Source organism: Micropterus salmoides, unplaced genomic scaffold (assembly GCF_014851395.1).
Source record: "Micropterus salmoides isolate LMB-PRFRI ecotype aquatic unplaced genomic scaffold, ASM1485139v1 Ms_hic_scaffold_11, whole genome shotgun sequence".
Taxonomy (NCBI): domain Eukaryota; kingdom Metazoa; phylum Chordata; class Actinopteri; order Centrarchiformes; family Centrarchidae; genus Micropterus; species Micropterus salmoides.
In genome coordinates, this window is record NW_024040152.1 from 15,708,872 (window position 1) to 15,725,711 (window position 16,840).

The window sequence follows — 16,840 nt, forward strand, 5'->3', positions numbered from 1 at the left end:
ATTATAATTATGTTTAAGGTATTTATTGAAAGATGGACACATTGAACTTGAAAGTGCAGATTTCTCGCTCCGCCTTATTTCTCTCATGCTGCGGCCTTCACATTTTCGTAGGAAGAGTTAATGTTTACCAACTGTGTGACTGTTTCATGCATATACATTGTTGCTAATATTAAGACAATGTCTTATTTCTGATTTCACATTTCAGTTTTATTTATTTAGAGGTGTTCTTCTTTCTTTAGAAGGGTTGTATTGTTTTCATATTGAATATGTGCAGAGATGGAGGTGGAGGTGGGTCTGACCCTAAGACCCAGAAGAGGAGAAGCAAAACAGGATATATCAATCAAAGTAATGCAGAGTTTGATGAGTTCTGCTCCCTGAGACCAGCTCAGATACACATGTGTTTGTATTTTCACTTGTTTGAAATGATCACTGAACTTGAGTTGATTTGAATTTACTGGAGTTATTGTCTCATTGAAGATTACTATTGCAACTGTAGAAGAACCACAATTCATCTAAATCTAAGTCACAGTTCCAAGAGAATAAAGTGTGAGAGTGAAGGCCTGTAAGGCCTCTGGCCTGGTTTGAGGGTTTTTATCTCCCACAGTATTAAACAAACAAGGTATAACATGTTGACTGTAGGTAGATTTTGTTATGTTTAGACAGAGCTAGGCTAGCTTTTTCTCAGTTTACAGACTTTGTGACAAATTAAGATAAGATAACCAGCTGCAGCTTTTAACCTACAGACATAAGAGTTGTATTGAGCTTCTCATCTAAGTCTTTGTAAGAAAGCAAACAAGCATTTTTCCCAAAATGTGAAACTATTGTTTTGAAATAACATGAGTTAAAATGGTCTGGAACTATTGTCTCAACGTATTTTGGAAACAACTGTCTCATTTGTCATCTGTCTCTCTCAGAAAGTTTGCAGACATAGAAGCAGCAAACCACCGGCTGACATCTACTCTGCATTTTAACGATGAGGATAAAAATCTATCCGCTCTGCCACCAGAGAAGCCAGAGACACTTGACCAGTCAGGTAGCCCCTCCCGAGGTAGTTATCTACAAGATCCAGATAAATGCAGTGTTCACACAGATGCAGATGGCATCACTAAGTCCAGGAGCAACGTCTCCATTGGCTCACATGCAACTGAAATCAGTGAAAAGAAGCAGCCAGACTCGGGACACCTTTGGAAACGACACCCCAAATCACAACCCGCCACCTGCGCCACTAGGAAAAGCAACCAGAGCAAAGGGAAACAGAAAAAAGGGAGCAGAAATCACAAAGTGGATGAATTCACATCCATGAGCTCCCCAAAGGGCATAAACTATTACAACTGGGCAGAGCTCTTTCATACTGAGTGTTACGACAATGAAACGCAGCTGAAGTCAGCCAACAACCTCTCAGAAGACTCTCAAACTACTCAACAGGACTTGGCTTTCATCCAGCTCAGCCAAAATGTGGACGTCTCTCCTTCCTTCTCTCCAGAGCTCTCTCCGTTGTCTCTTGACTCTTGCGACTTCTCGATCCAAATGTTCACAGACATCTCAACATGCACACCGGCCCAGAAGAATATTACTGACTTTTCAGAGAGTCAGTGGACAGATATTACGGATCTTTTCAGTGTTGGCAGTAAGGACTCAGGAGGCTTCATGGGCGTAGAGGCATATTTTGACAGTATCTGTGCATGCCAAGATGATGCTGGGCAGGACGTTGGCGCCAACGATGTTGGATTTGCAGATCAGTCAGATAGTCTCACAGAAACGATCTACAGCAACAGACCTGAGGTGGAGGATCTACACAGTGAGACAGGAGAGTATGGATACAGTTTTCATGGAGATCAGGAATTGACCATAAACCACTTCCAGAGTGTGCTGAGACGAAACGAGGACGCTCCAGGGACACAGTGTAACAATTTCAAGCCATCCCAAGGCACAGACATCATCCAAAACCAGCTCCCCACACCTATCAGCTACCACTACAGCGCCTCAGAGCTGCAGATGTACCAGCATCCTCAGGAAGAGAGTCCCTGTATGCTGATGAAATATGAAAATAACCCAAACTTTACACCATTTGAAGGTGTTGCTCAATCATTCTCTGTCCCACTTCGTAATCCTGAGCACTGTCCCATACCAACACTGCCGCACGAGGATGACTGGCTGTTCACTGATATCTTAAAGGACAGGAAGTCACCTGATTGCTAATGTGTCATGTTTTTATAGAGGTTTGTTACTTAGCAAATGTATGTGAATAGTTAATTAACAGTGATGCATGGATTCTGCTGTAAATGTTGAGGGGGCAGTGGAACAGTTTTTATTCAAAGCATTTCACAAGACTTTCATAGTCATTTATACTTTTTATGCAAATGTCAGCTGGAGGTATTCGGGTTAAATCTCAAGCAACTCATTTGTACTATGAAAAAGGAAACAAGCAACATACTGTATATGTGTATACCTTTATTTTATATGCCACAAAAATAACAGATTTTTTCAATCCTTTGTCAATTTCTCTAAGAAAATCTTTCATTCATCAAAGACTTGATGAGTCTTTTTTCATGGTTTACTCTGTTTCACGTCACACCCAAATCTTGTCTCTTCTTTAAGGGTGAATTAATTGCCAAGATCTTACTTAAATGAAGGTGTACTGGAAATACATGCTTATATAATTAAACTAAAAACATGTAAACAGGGACAGCAGTGTATCTCTGTTAAGTGTCAATTTCCAGCAAAATGACAGTCACAGATATTCTGTTCACTGTTCACATGTCTTATTGTGTTGTTATTGTTTATATGCTACAAACGATTTTCCACTTGAGGAAAAGGAAATCTGAACTGAACTGCATTTATAATCTATTAAACTACTTTGCTTGAGATTCAACTACAAATTAAAATTACATTTGACAGGCAGTAGATAATTATACATAAATAATATATATTCATATACAGTACAAACAAAATTTTATTTGCTCTCTTTTTGCACCAAATATTTTATATGTATATATGTTTAAGCTTTTAACTTTGACTTCAGCTGTGTGTGAGTCTCAATCTGTGTATTGATTACAGTGCCAAAGAATGAAATGTTAATGTTTAAAATGGTGACAGATAACCATGATGCCAGTAAACAACGATAAATGCTGTAATAATGCTAATAACTCCTGTTTTCTAGTGTGTGTGTTTGTGTGTAAGTACCAGTGATGGAGTAAGTTGCTTAAAAGTAAGTTAAAGTGGCAATACTGCAATATAAAAGTAATCCATTACAAATAAAAGTGCATTGAAAATGGCAAAGTACTTTGGCAAAATGTACTTAAAGTATTAAGTAAAAGTACTCATAATGCAGAATAAAAGTGAGTGTTATACTATTACAGTATATTTTTATTATTATAACTGATTAACGTGTAAGTAGCATTTTACAGTTGTAGCTCCATGAGGTGGAGCTAATTGTAAGTACTTTTTTTTTACACTGTTTTGTAGTTAAATCTATAAAAATGCATCATATTTTTATAAACTGATAATGATTTTTATGTGCAATCTCTAAAGTAATATGTCAGTTAAATGTAGTGGATTACAAAGTAAAATATTTCCCACTAATATGTATTGGAGTGGAAGTATAAAGTAGCATGAAATGGAAATACTTGAGTAGTAAGTACTAGAACGTCAAATTTGTACTTAGGTACAGTATTCAGGAAATGTCCTTAGTTACTGTCCACCACTGAAGAGTATGGGTGCATGCCCAGCATGTCATCTCAAAGAAACACACAGACACACAAAGATCAAAACCAATGACATATATTAAAGGTAACCCCAGTCAGATGTTTTATAATTACAGCATCATTAACAAAAAAGGCTAAAACAATAAAACACATTTTTCCAAAATGTCTTAAGTTGCACAGTAACCATAAACAAACACACAGAGAAAAATAACACCTTAAGAGAAGCACCGGCCTCGTCTCTTGCTACAGATGAACAGAACTCATCTGTTCTCGTTCCAGCAGTTTAATCCACCCTCATTCAGATTTTGGTCTATCAAGGCATGAACAGAGTCGCCACGTTTAGACGCTGATATGACATTCTGAGATGACAGACTGTATCCTGATGACAAGTGATGTCAACTCGTTTGGCTTAATGCTATGTCGGCCTCTTTGAGATAAATTACAACCCGACAAAGCAGACGTAACATAATGACAAGTCCAGTTGTGTTTATCTCCACTGGTAATGTGTAAAGTGCATTTACACAATATCTTAATAAACAAAGCTTCGAACACAAATCCTTTGCATATTGCTAAAACAAAATAATTGTACATACAGAAAACAAACAATAAAACCCTTTAATAGGGCATTAAATATATGTCGTCAGTAGTCAAACTCTTTCTTGACCCAAGTGGTTTGATCTTTATTCACCGGTCACCAACTGTGAATCATAGTGAACCTGGCGTGGAATAAAATATTTAAAACAGGTTAATATATGGATACACATAGGACATTAGGACGCGTTCACGCTTATTGTTCTTGTTTTGCCAGTGCAGATGTTAGCTTTGCATTGTTGTTTCATTAAAATATACACCTGTTAATTTAAATCAGAAGGAAGAAGAGGGAGCAGACAGCCCTGATTACCGACAACAACTGAACTGGCCCTGTGCGTATTTAACGGTAAACACCAACACGATCAGTAATCCTTTGCTATATAGTTTATATATAACCAGAATAAAAAGAAAACATTCAGAGCAAGTGCAGAAACAACATTTGTGATTTCAGCTACACAATCTTTATCTTTCTTTAGTTCCAATTGAAAGTTAAAGCGCCAGTGACATTCTTTCTGATTTAAGGGAATAGTTGTACATTTTGGGAAAAAGCCTTTTTGGATTTTTTTTTGTTGTGTTACTTTCACATCTGTACAATAAATTTGAAGCTACACCCAGAAGACAATGGGGGAAACAGGTAGCCTGGCCCTGCACGTTTTATTTTAGGTAGGTTTAATTTGTATAAAAAACTAAATGTAAAAACAACAATATGCAGTTTTATGGGGAGTTGTGTTCCAGACTATTTCTTGTCTGAGTGCAGTGACTTCCTGTAGTCTCTGCTTACTGTGTCTGGCCAAGACATAGTTCAGCTCGTAAAAACGCAACTCTGTTTTTTGTTTTCAAACATACAACATATAACAATATATTTTACCAAACTGATATGAAAGTGGTATCGATTTTCTCATCTAACTCTACGGAAGAAACTGACTTAGCAAATTCCCCATAATGTTAAACCATTCCTTTAAAGCGTAGCTATTTGTGTCTAATTCAAAAACTAGACATCACGTTAACTTCCTGGACAGGCAAACAGGTGCTGAAAAAGCTCATAAACAAAAATAAAATTGAAAAAAGACCATCGTCTTTTAAACAATAAATACAACATGCTGAGGAAAATGCAGATGTTTCACCTAAAGAGAAACATCTTTAAAACCAGGTTTGACAAAAAAAAAACATTGTCTGTTTCACAGCAGGGTCATCAAGCCGCTTGTGTTTGGTTGACACCACACACACACACACACACACACACACACACACACACATTTTAAGTTGATAGCTAGGTTAAAAAAAAGTCTACTTTCTGTTCTACTTGTTTCTTCATAAAAATTCATTCCTTACTCCCCATTGTCATTTTTTATCTAATACTACTAGTATCTGAAAATGCTTTGAGTCTCTTGCTCAGTTTTTCTAGAATCTTCTAAACAGGAACTGGGAGCAGAGACTGAGTTTATTCTACTTAGAATAACTCCAGTAGAGTCACTGGATGATAGCAGAAACCCTAAGCAGCCTCTACACTCCTGTCGTCTACTCTATTCTACAGTTACTCTACGTTTACTACTACTCCTGGTACTAAGTCCCTTTTTCTCATCCATACGCCCACCATTTGGTTAAACACAAAAGCTTTGTTTGATCAATAATTTACACAGTTACTCAATAAAAATCAAAATTACAATATACAAGATGCTTGTCAAAATAAAATGTGATGTGTTTATCAGTCTAAAACAAGAAAAAAAGATCCATTGTCACAATTTGTTCTGATTTAGATAAAAAGATCAATTAATACAGTTCTCCACAGGTTTGTAGTTATGCTGCTGCGGGAGACACTCAAGCTCAAACCAGTTCTCCACCAGAAAAGTTTTCCATGCAAATTCACCTCCGAGACCTGATACTGTGACGCTGACTGAAACAAGTCTGAACCATGAACGTAACCCAGTTCAGGCCAACGTCAGATTAACATGCTTCTCCACAAGACAGAGTTGTACAGAAAATAACCAGCGATCAATAACTTAAGTTCACATTTGATATAAATTATGCAAATTTCTGAAGAAATATGTGAAGACTTTAGTTTAAGAAACTATCTAATACTACCTACTGCTTTGTCTAACAACATACTGTGTCTAATCTAGAGAAAACAGACTTATCACTTAAAACAACTTTGTGCAGCTGTACTGCGTGTAGGCTGCTTTTTATGGTCAGTTATTTGTCTCTACAATTCTGACAAATGATATGAAAATTAGATCAATATGTTATGAAACTTACTGCAATACGTCCCAGTTTCTGATCAACCATTTCCAATAAAAGTTACACATTGGTTACTAATTGCCATTTCTCTTTTGGAAACTCACCCAAAATGTCTTCATATTATACTATTTTTCAGATGACTCAAAGTTTCTCATTTGTTTGTTTTTTTACTATGACTATGACATATGAAAATGTCAGAAATCACATTTGCACACGCTCGTAAAAAGAAGGTGAATTCTCTTCTCCATGTGTGTATTTGACGTCTCTTGTTGATACATTTAGATTGTTAGATACATTTTTCACAACACCTTTCTGAAAAGAGGTATTTTCACCGTCCAGCAGCCCTTTGTGAAATCAGATTGTATTTTCTCATCAAAGGCTTAATAAACATGGCTTAGATTTTAAATACCTATTAATGTAAAATACATGACCACCATGTTGCCTGCCTTCTACTTACTGTACAGCATCATAACATTAGTTGATAATAATTCACTTTCCCCATGGAACTCTGGGAGATGTAGTTTAGTTTCTCAGAAGTTTATTACAGAGATGTAATGTAGAAATTTCCAGTCTTTGCTATGTTGTTTTTTTTTACGTCGCAGTCTGTTACAAAATAAAAATCAATTCCAGATGCCTCTTTGTAAAATCTAATTTTTACACTTCTTCTGTTTTTTTAGTGAGGTTGTTTTATAGTAATAGCGCCTGATGTGTGCATCCTACATCGTTAACCTTTATAAACTACAGTGTTGTGATGTACTGTGTGCATGTTGCTCCTTCACCCCTGAGTTGTGGAGGCTCTGAGAGGCAGATGTGTGCGTGTGTTTGTGTGTACATTATGTGAGTCTATCTGCGCATCACTCTGTGGTGTTCACACTGTAGGGCGGCGGAGGGTCCAGGCTGTGTTCGGAGGAAGGAGTCGGGGTCCCTGGGAATCCAGAGGAAGGGGTCGGCGAGGCAGGGGGCTCCTCCGAGTCAGAGTTCTCCAACGAGAGGTCGTCGACAAGCGCTCTGCGTCCACGCATCGCCAGGGGCAAAGGAGCACGCCTGAACAAGAGGAGAGCGTTAGAGTTTGCTGGGAACCAGCTGGTTGCAGTGTGAGATGTTTTGTGAAGATACAAAGTGTTTTTTAGACTTTTTAGATTAAATGAAACATGAAATCCTTCCAAATAAATATGAATTTTAATTTCACAGACAGAATTATTTCCTCTGGCTGTTATCTTTTTTCAGACTGATCTTCATCGTTGTCTCGTATTTAGCCAATGCGGTAGATCAGCCATTTAAATACTTAAAACTAAGGCTGCTTCTCACAATAATTTTCACTATCTATTGATCCGTTTATATTATAGTATATATTATATAATCTGTGTATTTGTATTAATTAATTTTTCCACCTTAATAGTCAGAAAAGAGTTCAAAGTGATTGCTTGTTTTGCCTTTGTTTTATATCTTGGGAATATAAAACAGGCAAAACAAGCAATCACTTTGATCACACAAAAAGTAGCAAAATTTCACATTTTTAAAAGCAGGAAGCAGCACATGTTTGCTTTCAGTTTTGCTTGATAAATTACTTAAATGATTAATCAATTAGTAATTGATGGTCTTCAATTCATTTTCTGTCTAATGACAGTGCGATTCGTTGGAAGGAGAACAGCAGAACAGTTTGCAAACATGTTTAGCATGAAAGATTATCACTAAATCATCTAAATGACATGTTATGTAACTACAGATGAAATGCATAATAAAAAATATCCAACAGATGTACTATATGAACTGTACATGTACCCTTCCACACACAGACACACAAACGAATAATAAAAACATGACACACACAGTGACCTACTTATCTGGTCTCCATTCAGGGATGCTGAGTGTTGGTGTGACGGTGAGACAGATGGATAGTTTGTCAATGTTAGATGGACACAAACAGATGCAACGAAAAAACAAAGCAAAACAAATCATATCAAGTTAATGGCGGGGTTAAAAACAAACAAACAAAACAACAATAAATGATGATCATTAAAGACAGAAAAACACACGCACACACCCACACGTGTGGTTACCTGAGCTGGCTGCGGAGAGAGGTGATCTCTCGCGTCATACTCTGACCGCTGTCGGCAAGCTCCTCCAGCTCCCTCTGCAGCTTCCTCTTCTGGGCGTTGGAGCGAGAGTTCTCCTCCTCCACCTCCTCCAGCTGCCTCTTCAGCTGCTTCAGGCGGACCATCGACTTATCCAGCTGGAGGAAGGGGAGGGGGAAGAGGAGGAAAAAGGACAGGGCGTATAGCAGAGGCCGGGGTGAGACGCAGAAGAGAAGAGAAGAGAAGGGGACGGGTGTATAAAAAGAGATTAGTCTGGGAGCAGGAGGACTGATAGGGATCAGGAGTCAGATTAAACCTGGCAGATTATCACAGATGATGTTTTGGGAGGAGAGTCTGTGTCTCTGCTGTGGTTGAGGGGTTTATTTTTCGGAGTGGAATACGCTCTACCTTCCCAATGAACACACAGATGCCGGGGCAGGATTAGGATTAGGTTGGATTAAGCCGGATAAATCACTCATTTTAGAATGATTTTTTAACACTCTCTTTGTGCCACGGGGCAACAATTAGAGCAGTGAGTTTATCCGATCTGACCCCCATTAAATGATTATTTAATGCTGTATCCTCTTGTGGCTCCCCTTTGCTGATGTCAGGATAATGTTAATTGTCTTACCTGTTCTCTGTACTGGTCTGCATGTCTTCTCTCGTCCTCTGCCTGCATCATCACCTCCTTCAGTTTCTTCTCTGTCTTCCGCACCAGTTTGTTGGCCATGGCTCGTTCCCTGAGAGACAAAAAAGTCCATTATAAGATACCTGCTGCACCAAGCAATTCAAAACATCTATCAAGCCAAAACATTACATTCTTATTGTGTTTTTGGTATATTTATTTGGAGTGTTTATTATAACCATGAGAGCTGTGCGAAGTTGGGTGAAGTGGAAAGTGAGTCCCATTTTTAGGGGTCCAAGCCCGAAGTGGGCCCAGTACTGCGAAGCGGCTGGGAACCCTATTGTAATCATTCTCGTTTTTATTTTTATTTTTATTCTTCCGCCGCTAATTCCACTACTGCAGCCTAGATGGTAACTGCTAGGGACGCAAAACTCACAGGGTAGGTACAAGCCCCTGAAAGTAACTGAAGCGCAAAAATCCACACACTTCTACCTCTAGGGGGCGCTATAAGCAAGGTCAACGCATTTGGGCTTGCTACTCCCGCTCATGACGGCGGATATCAAAAACCTTTAACCACACGTTCGGGGGATCGAGCTGAATCTCGTAGTATAGGCCACGCCCATTTCCGGCTAAACTTTTTTTTCGCTACATTGCGAAAACTGAAAAACCTATTTTAATTAACTCCTCCGTAGCCACAAGTACGATCGACACCAAACTTGGCACAGATAAGCTGATGAACGTTTGTAGAGGAAATTTTGATCCCGCAAAAAATGTCGCAATTATATGCTAGCTAGTTTGCGAAAAACGCTATAAACAGGAAATTATGTCATATCTTCGCTTTGGAATGGCCGATCGACACCAAATTTGGAGCATTAATGTGGGACGACTCCCTGAGGGCCCTGATCATTTGGTGCAATTCGGCCAAAAGGTTGCGCTATAATCGAAGCTCAAATATGGTCAGACAATTCCATTCATTTCAATGGGATTTTCAAGGTTTTCAGGTTTGCAACGGCCGATATACACCAAACTCGGGGACCTTATATAACACGCCACCCTGAGGCACTGTGTCAAATTTGCTGTCAATCGGCATCTAGGTGGCGCTATTAATTGGAAATCAAATAACACTGCCATAGGCATACATTCATTTCAGATCTCCGTAACCGCAAGCCCCTTTCATTTATAACTCTGGTCATTTATCCTCCACAGACCCCGCCGTGGCTCGGGGGCCCGTGATTATGGGACAATTAATCATGGCGGGCCCGGACCGACTCGCGAACCATTTGATTGTGAAAGACGCTTTCGCTGTTTTTCTATTGTTTGGACTTTCTCTGTTGTTTGGAAATGTATGCGCTGCACTCTGGTCCTGGCTTGTATGGACTTCTGGTGTCTTGTAGTCCCATGTGGGCTGGACATAGTTATATTCAGGACACAATAATAAACATTTACAGTAATTCATTCATTCATATGATATGAGCTGTTTACAATTAATGTCACGGCATGGTTTGTGTGGGACCAAAAAACCTCTAGGGAGGTATATTGAAAATGGAGTAGCCTTAATTCACCGTCCCTCATTATATAGTATTCACAGTAAGCTTTAATATGTAGTCTACTTTATGTAGAAAATGTGTATTGCCCCTGGTGCCCCTCATTATTTTTTTGTTTTCATAAACAAATACCCAGTTACCAAATGACACAAGGGAAAGGTTTCTTTCAAACGCATTATACTAATGCACGTCTGTGTATTTTTTCTCACTGTCTCTCCTGTTCCAGCTGCTCCTCCATCGAGTCTATCTTGGCCTCCAGTGCGGCGACGCTGAGCCTGTGTTTGCCCCTCACTGCTCCCTCCATTTCCCCCAGTCGGGTCTTCAGCTCCTTGTTCTGCCTCTCCAGCTGCTCCCGAGCTGCCTCTGCCTTCTGGGCCAGAGTCCTCTCTCCCTGCAGCTGCACGGTCAGAGTCTCCACCTGGACCGTGAGCAGAGAGGACAGCAATGATGACGTGTATGCTTACATGCATGTAACAGGTGACAGAGAGAGCGTTGGATGTGGGTGTATGTGCAGGTGCATCTGCCGTACCTGTAGAGCAGTCTTCCTTTGCCTCTCTGCTAGCAGTTCAGAGTTACTCTGCTCCTCCTCCAGCTCCTCCTCCAGCTGACTGACTCGCGCTTCTAACCTCCGCTTCTCCTCAAACAGTGCCGTCCTGGAAAAACATACAATGTTAATAACACTGACAAAAGTCCTACCAAACACGCGCTGATTAACAGAAAGTGATACTAACTTTCCAGAACTGCTGTTGACCATCTCATCCGCTATCTCGTCCCTCTCCTGCTGAGCCTGCCTCCTCTGCCTCTCTGATACAGAAAGCTCCTGCACAGACAAACGAGTGCACACACCCAGGGGTTTAAAAGTGACTTATAACACTAAAAACCATTTAAAAACACATTATTTCTTCATATTTCTGCTGGGTTTCAGTCAAATACACACACCTCAGTGAACTGCAGGACTTCTGCTTCCAGTGTTTGGATCTTCTTTTCGTTGTCTTTCAACTGAGCGATCACCTCATCCCGAGCCAACTTGGTCTCATCTAGCTCACGCAGAACTTCCTTCAATTGACCCTGATACAATTATAGGCAGTTATAGTTTTTTTTTTAAAATGCATGCAATTGGTAAGTACAGAAAAGCATTGATTATGTGTAGGGAGATTTCTGTTTTACCTGCAGCCTCCGTAGCTGCTTCACAGCCTCCTCTTTTCCACGGGTGGCTGCTTCCACTTGGGCTTCAGCTTCCTGCAGTTCTGCTTCCAGCTGCTTCTTGGATGAAACAGACTGGGACCGCTGGCTCCTCTCCTCCTCCAGCTGGATCTCCAACTCCCTTACCTGGCATAGGAAGGAGCACATAAGAAAATATTGAGATATTGGAAAGAGCAACAGCAACACCTTCTGTGATTTCCTCTCTCCTTCCTCTCTCCACCTGTTTGCTGAGCGCCCTCCTCTTCTCCTCTCCCTTCTCCTCGCTGGTGCTTATCTCCCTCTCAAACTGAGCCTTGAGCGCCTGCAGGGTGACCTCCAGCCTCAGCCTCGAGTTCTCCACCTCCGATAGCTCTTCCTCCAGCTCCTGCGTCTGAACTCGCAGGTTCTGGGCTTCTGTTTCTAAAGTCCTCCTGGTCCGCTCCAGCTCGTGAACCTAACACAAGGGCAGATAAGAGGAGGTGACGCACTGAGGACTGAGACAGAGAAGTGACAAAGGTTGTCCTAAGAGGAAGATTCTTACGTTCTTGCCGACATCGTCCTGCTGGTTTACAAGCTGTTCCATTTCCAGACGGAGCTGCTTGTTGGCCCTCTCAAGCTCTTCCCTCTGGTCCTGGGCCTCCTACGCACATAAACACAAGAATATTAACCACAAGCACAGAGACATAACAAACATTCTTGTATTTTCTGCTCTCAATTAGTTTACCTGCAGGGCTCGGGAAAGTGCCAGATGTCTTGTCTCCTTCTCTCGGCTATCTGCTTCCGCTCTGTCCCTTTCCTCTGCCAGCCGAGCGCTCACCGCCTTCTCCTCTGCCAGACACTGAGGGGGTGAAGGAGACAAAGTTAGCAGCGAAGGGAAAATACTTTAGGGACATTTACTCGCATGTTCGCACCCTGTTTAAGGTTCTGACCTGATCAAACTTCTTCTGCCTCTTCTCCAGGGCCGTGCAGTTCTGCCTCTCTCTCTGCAGGGCAAGCGTCATGTCCTCTATCTCCTCCCTCAGTCGCTCCCTCTGCCTCTCTACTCTCTCCTTCTCCTCCTCCTTCTGCCGCTCCCTCTGCATGACGCTGTCCAGCTCTCTCTGGAGTTTCCGGCGGGTCTCCTCTCCGGCCTCCACCGCAGTGTTCACCTCCTCCGACTGCTTACGAAGCTCTGCCAGCTGCAGGGGTGGAGCAGAGAGGTGGTGAATAAATGTCGCGGATGTGTTTGTTGAAACTTCACAGAGCAAAGAAAACGCCTAACCATCAACTCTACATCTTTGGTCTACTTCAGATATTGTGAACTGGAAACTACTTGAAATATGAGAAGGTCAAATGTGATATTCCTAAGTATGTATCTACTGTGTTTTTCTGATTTGTCTTGTATTTGATGGGTTAGTTTTGATATTTTACTGCTATGGACGATGCTCTGGAATAACATAAACTGATTGATTGGCACGTATTTTAAAGAGATGAGTTAAACAAAGCCTGCGTGGGATTTACCTGCTGTGTATGAGTCTGAATCTGCCGGGTCAACTCTTTGGCTCTCTCCTCCTCCTCCTCGAGTCTTTCCATCAGTCCGTTCTTCTCCTCCTCCAGCGCTCGAACCCTCCCGGCCAGAGCCATCTTTTGACGAGTTTCATCCTGCAGCAGTTCCTGAGAGAGAATCCAAGTGTGTCAGCCAAGGTCTGGTGACAGTCCGTGCATGTGTGGGTGTTTTTATTTTGAATCAGGAGCCAATTCTTTCATTTTTCTCAATTCAAGAGGAGGATTTTTTTTCAAGGTGTTTTAAAAATGATTGCCATTTTCTCAACTATAGGTGCTAAAGGTTTCTGTGGCTGTAACCCAAAAGCCAATGCCTAACATAACACCTGACCCCACCTTGTTGGCTGTGTGTGTGTTTTCAGTTAGTTACCTTTGCATCATGCAGCTGACTCTCCAGGCTGTTGACCTCTTTTGAGAGCCGAAGGGATTTTGTGTCAGAGGAGGTCAAATTGCTGGAGAGAGCCTCAATCTCACACTGACAGAAGTGGGAATAAAAGAGTGGGGATAAAGGTAAATTTACAACAAAGATTAATTCACAACAAATACATTGTTACACAATATACAATAAGAATCTGATTTTCTGAAGTTTAAAAGATACAAAGAAAAAATTAACAACAAAATAAATGAATTGAAGGCTTAATATCAGCGTGTTTGTATCTATTTGCACCTGTAGCTTGTGCACACGCTCTTCCCTCTCCTCCCTCTCTCTGTCGGCCTGAGCCAGTCTTGCGCTAAGCTCCTGAAGCTGACTCTCAGCCCTCTTGCGGCCCCTCTCGCTCTCCATGCGTCCCCCTTGGAGGCTCTTGAGCTCCGAGGTCAAATTCTGCCTCTCTTCCTCCAGCACTGCCTTGGCCTTCTCCAGGGACTGACGTGCCTGAAAGAGAACGCAGTTGCCACACGATGAGCGACAGGTGCGTGTTTACATGTGCATCTGTTTTTGAATGTGGCGTTTCTCTTACTCTCTTGCTGTTGTCCAGCTGTTCTTGGAGGCTGTCTATGGCAGCGCTGTGTTTGACTCTGAGTTCTGACAGTTGGGCCTCGTGGCGGCGAGTCTCGTCTTCAACGCACCGCTGGAGCTCATTTAACTCCGCTTCCCGACGAGACCTGTGTAGACGGAAGAGGAAGACAAAAAATTCGATAATAATTTTCTCCTTTGAAATAAACTTTCTTTTTCAGTCCTGATCTGACAACAAATACACAAAAAGTGAACTTTTGAATTTCAAAGTCAAAATTTTATTATGATTTATGTACTTATGATTTACCTTAGCTCCTGCTGGGCAGCTGTAGTGTCCAGAGTGTCCTCCAGCTCAGTTCTCAAAGCCTCCAGCTCCTCCCCCAGGTCTCGCCTCTGTTTCTCTGCCCTCTCCCTCATCCCTCGTTCATTCTCCACTTCCTCCTTCAGCTCAGACACCTGGGACATGGCCTCCCTAAGCGCCCTCTGAGCTTCGGCACGGCGCGCTCCTTCTTCCTCCAACCTGACAGAGACAGGGAAGGACAGATGAATTAAGGGAGGGGCGCAGTGTGAAAAATATATGACAAGCCTATGTGTTACTGTGTGTCTGTTATATACTGTTCTGTGTCTCACCGGCCCTGCAGGGTGGTGATTTCCTTCTCCTTCTGAGCCAGGCTGCCCCTGAGCTCGGCAGCCAGCATGCCCAGGTCTGACAGCTGCTCTTGGGCCTCCACCGACTCGCTCTCCATCCTCCTCCTCCACTTCTCTTGCTCTAGGCGACCCTGCTCCTCACGCTTCAGGCGTTCTGCACACATTTATAGAAGCGACGAATTACAGATCGCAGAAATTGCAAATATTGAGACAAGGTTGGACAAAAGGGATACCACCAGTCAAGTTGGGTGCTACAATGTAACCAGAATCACAATCACAATCAGAAGGAGCTTTATTGCCAAGTAGTGTTTTACACATACAAGGAATTTGCTTTGGTGATAAGGTCCTACACACAGACAAACATACAGATGACATAAATAAATGTAGAAATATATAAATATGGAATAAACAAATGCAAGTTATATAAGAATAATAGAAGAATAGAGAAAAATAATACAGCTATTTGCAGAGAAAGCAACACTCTCTGCAAATAGCATTTGCGTAACATTCCTCTAGCTATGGACAAAATTATGGAGGTTATTAGTATGCTTTATACTGACATCAATTATTCACTCTTTTACAGGAATTTAAAAAATATCGTATTTAAACATTTTAAATTCGTAGAAAGTTGCTTCAACTTCACATTGTGCAAAAAAAAATATTCAAATGTAAATAAAATATAACTCAAAATACTAAACGCTTTCACAGACAATCTGTGTAACTTCTGCAATCTACACATAAAATATGAGCATGCAAACAAATCAGAAAGACTGACAACTATGTAGAAAATGCATTGGGACATTTACCATCTAGGTCAGCGATGACAGCCTCCTGTTTGTTCTTGAGTTTGTTCAGACTTTTGGTTTTCTCCTCCTCCTCAGTGAGCTGATCAGTCACCTCACTCAGACGCTCTTCAAGCTGTTTCTTCTCCTGCTCAGAGAAAAATAAAAAAATAGCATTGGGTCATGAAATATATATAAAACATGTACACCCTGCAGGAGCATGCAAGCAGTGGAGTTTTCCATTTGACATAAAGGTGTCAGCACAGGATCAAGCAGATACAAAATACATACTGTATATATGGGGGTTGTTGTTATAATAATAATAAATACTGTTTTATCTAACATTCGTGCACAAGATGAAAAAGCTTTAGCGAGATGCCCACTTTGCTGAGTCTGTCTCTCTGCTCCACTGCATTCAGCAGGTCGGATTCCAGACTCTTCACTTTGGTCTCCAAGGTGACCTTCTCCAGCAGGAGGCGCTGTCGGGCACTTTCCTCCTCCTCTAACTGCTCCTCCAAGTCCTGACAATGACAGAAGGACATGATTTAATAGCATGCAAGGGAGGGAAAGACAATTTTAATTTAACTTCAGTGATGTTACTGATTTTCATTTCTGTTTTTTTATGTCACTCAGTATTACATATTTCTGATTTTACTTAATCTCCTCACCTGTATGTTCTGCTGCATCCTCTTCTTCTCATTGGTCATCTGCACACCTCTCTCCTCCTCTTCCTCCAATCGACTCTCCAGCTCACCCAGCACTTCCTCCAGCTCCTGTTTCCGACTGGCCAACCTGGCCCTCATCTCCTCTGCCTCCGCAAACAGCTCCGCCTCCGCCTGCAGCTGGTCAGCCAGCACTGACTTCTCCTCCATCAGCTAGACAAGGAGAGGTGGAGGAGAAGGAGTGACGATCGAGGCACTGATTAATAGCAGAGGGGGGAACCGGCAGCACAACAAG

The 16,840-nt window shown here is 41.5% G+C and overlaps 1 protein-coding gene across 7 annotated transcripts in view; it reads right to left on the reverse strand.

Annotated features, from left to right (window-relative positions):
* Window positions 1-3,764: 3,764 nt before the first annotated feature.
* myh14 (myosin, heavy chain 14, non-muscle) overlaps window positions 3,765-16,840 on the reverse strand; it is a 33,643-nt gene continuing 20,567 nt past the window's right edge. For 6 of the 7 annotated variants that reach the window (XM_038711301.1, XM_038711300.1, XM_038711297.1 and 3 more), the window contains 22 exons: window positions 16,552-16,758; window positions 16,267-16,404; window positions 15,908-16,031; window positions 15,084-15,255; window positions 14,761-14,973; window positions 14,458-14,602; window positions 14,166-14,372; window positions 13,869-13,973; window positions 13,457-13,609; window positions 12,886-13,134; window positions 12,681-12,794; window positions 12,498-12,596; window positions 12,198-12,410; window positions 11,942-12,103; window positions 11,714-11,842; window positions 11,506-11,594; window positions 11,304-11,427; window positions 10,984-11,192; window positions 9,237-9,345; window positions 8,591-8,763; window positions 8,371-8,394; window positions 3,765-7,574 (listed from right to left, as the gene is read on the reverse strand). In XM_038711301.1, coding sequence (XP_038567229.1) covers window positions 7,385-7,574; window positions 8,371-8,394; window positions 8,591-8,763; window positions 9,237-9,345; window positions 10,984-11,192; window positions 11,304-11,427; window positions 11,506-11,594; window positions 11,714-11,842; window positions 11,942-12,103; window positions 12,198-12,410; window positions 12,498-12,596; window positions 12,681-12,794; window positions 12,886-13,134; window positions 13,457-13,609; window positions 13,869-13,973; window positions 14,166-14,372; window positions 14,458-14,602; window positions 14,761-14,973; window positions 15,084-15,255; window positions 15,908-16,031; window positions 16,267-16,404; window positions 16,552-16,758 — 3,348 coding nt within the window. In that variant the 3' untranslated portion in view covers window positions 3,765-7,384. The remainder of the gene's footprint in view (window positions 7,575-8,370; window positions 8,395-8,590; window positions 8,764-9,236; window positions 9,346-10,983; window positions 11,193-11,303; window positions 11,428-11,505; window positions 11,595-11,713; window positions 11,843-11,941; window positions 12,104-12,197; window positions 12,411-12,497; window positions 12,597-12,680; window positions 12,795-12,885; window positions 13,135-13,456; window positions 13,610-13,868; window positions 13,974-14,165; window positions 14,373-14,457; window positions 14,603-14,760; window positions 14,974-15,083; window positions 15,256-15,907; window positions 16,032-16,266; window positions 16,405-16,551; window positions 16,759-16,840) is intronic. The other variant, XM_038711299.1, reaches the window with a different exon arrangement.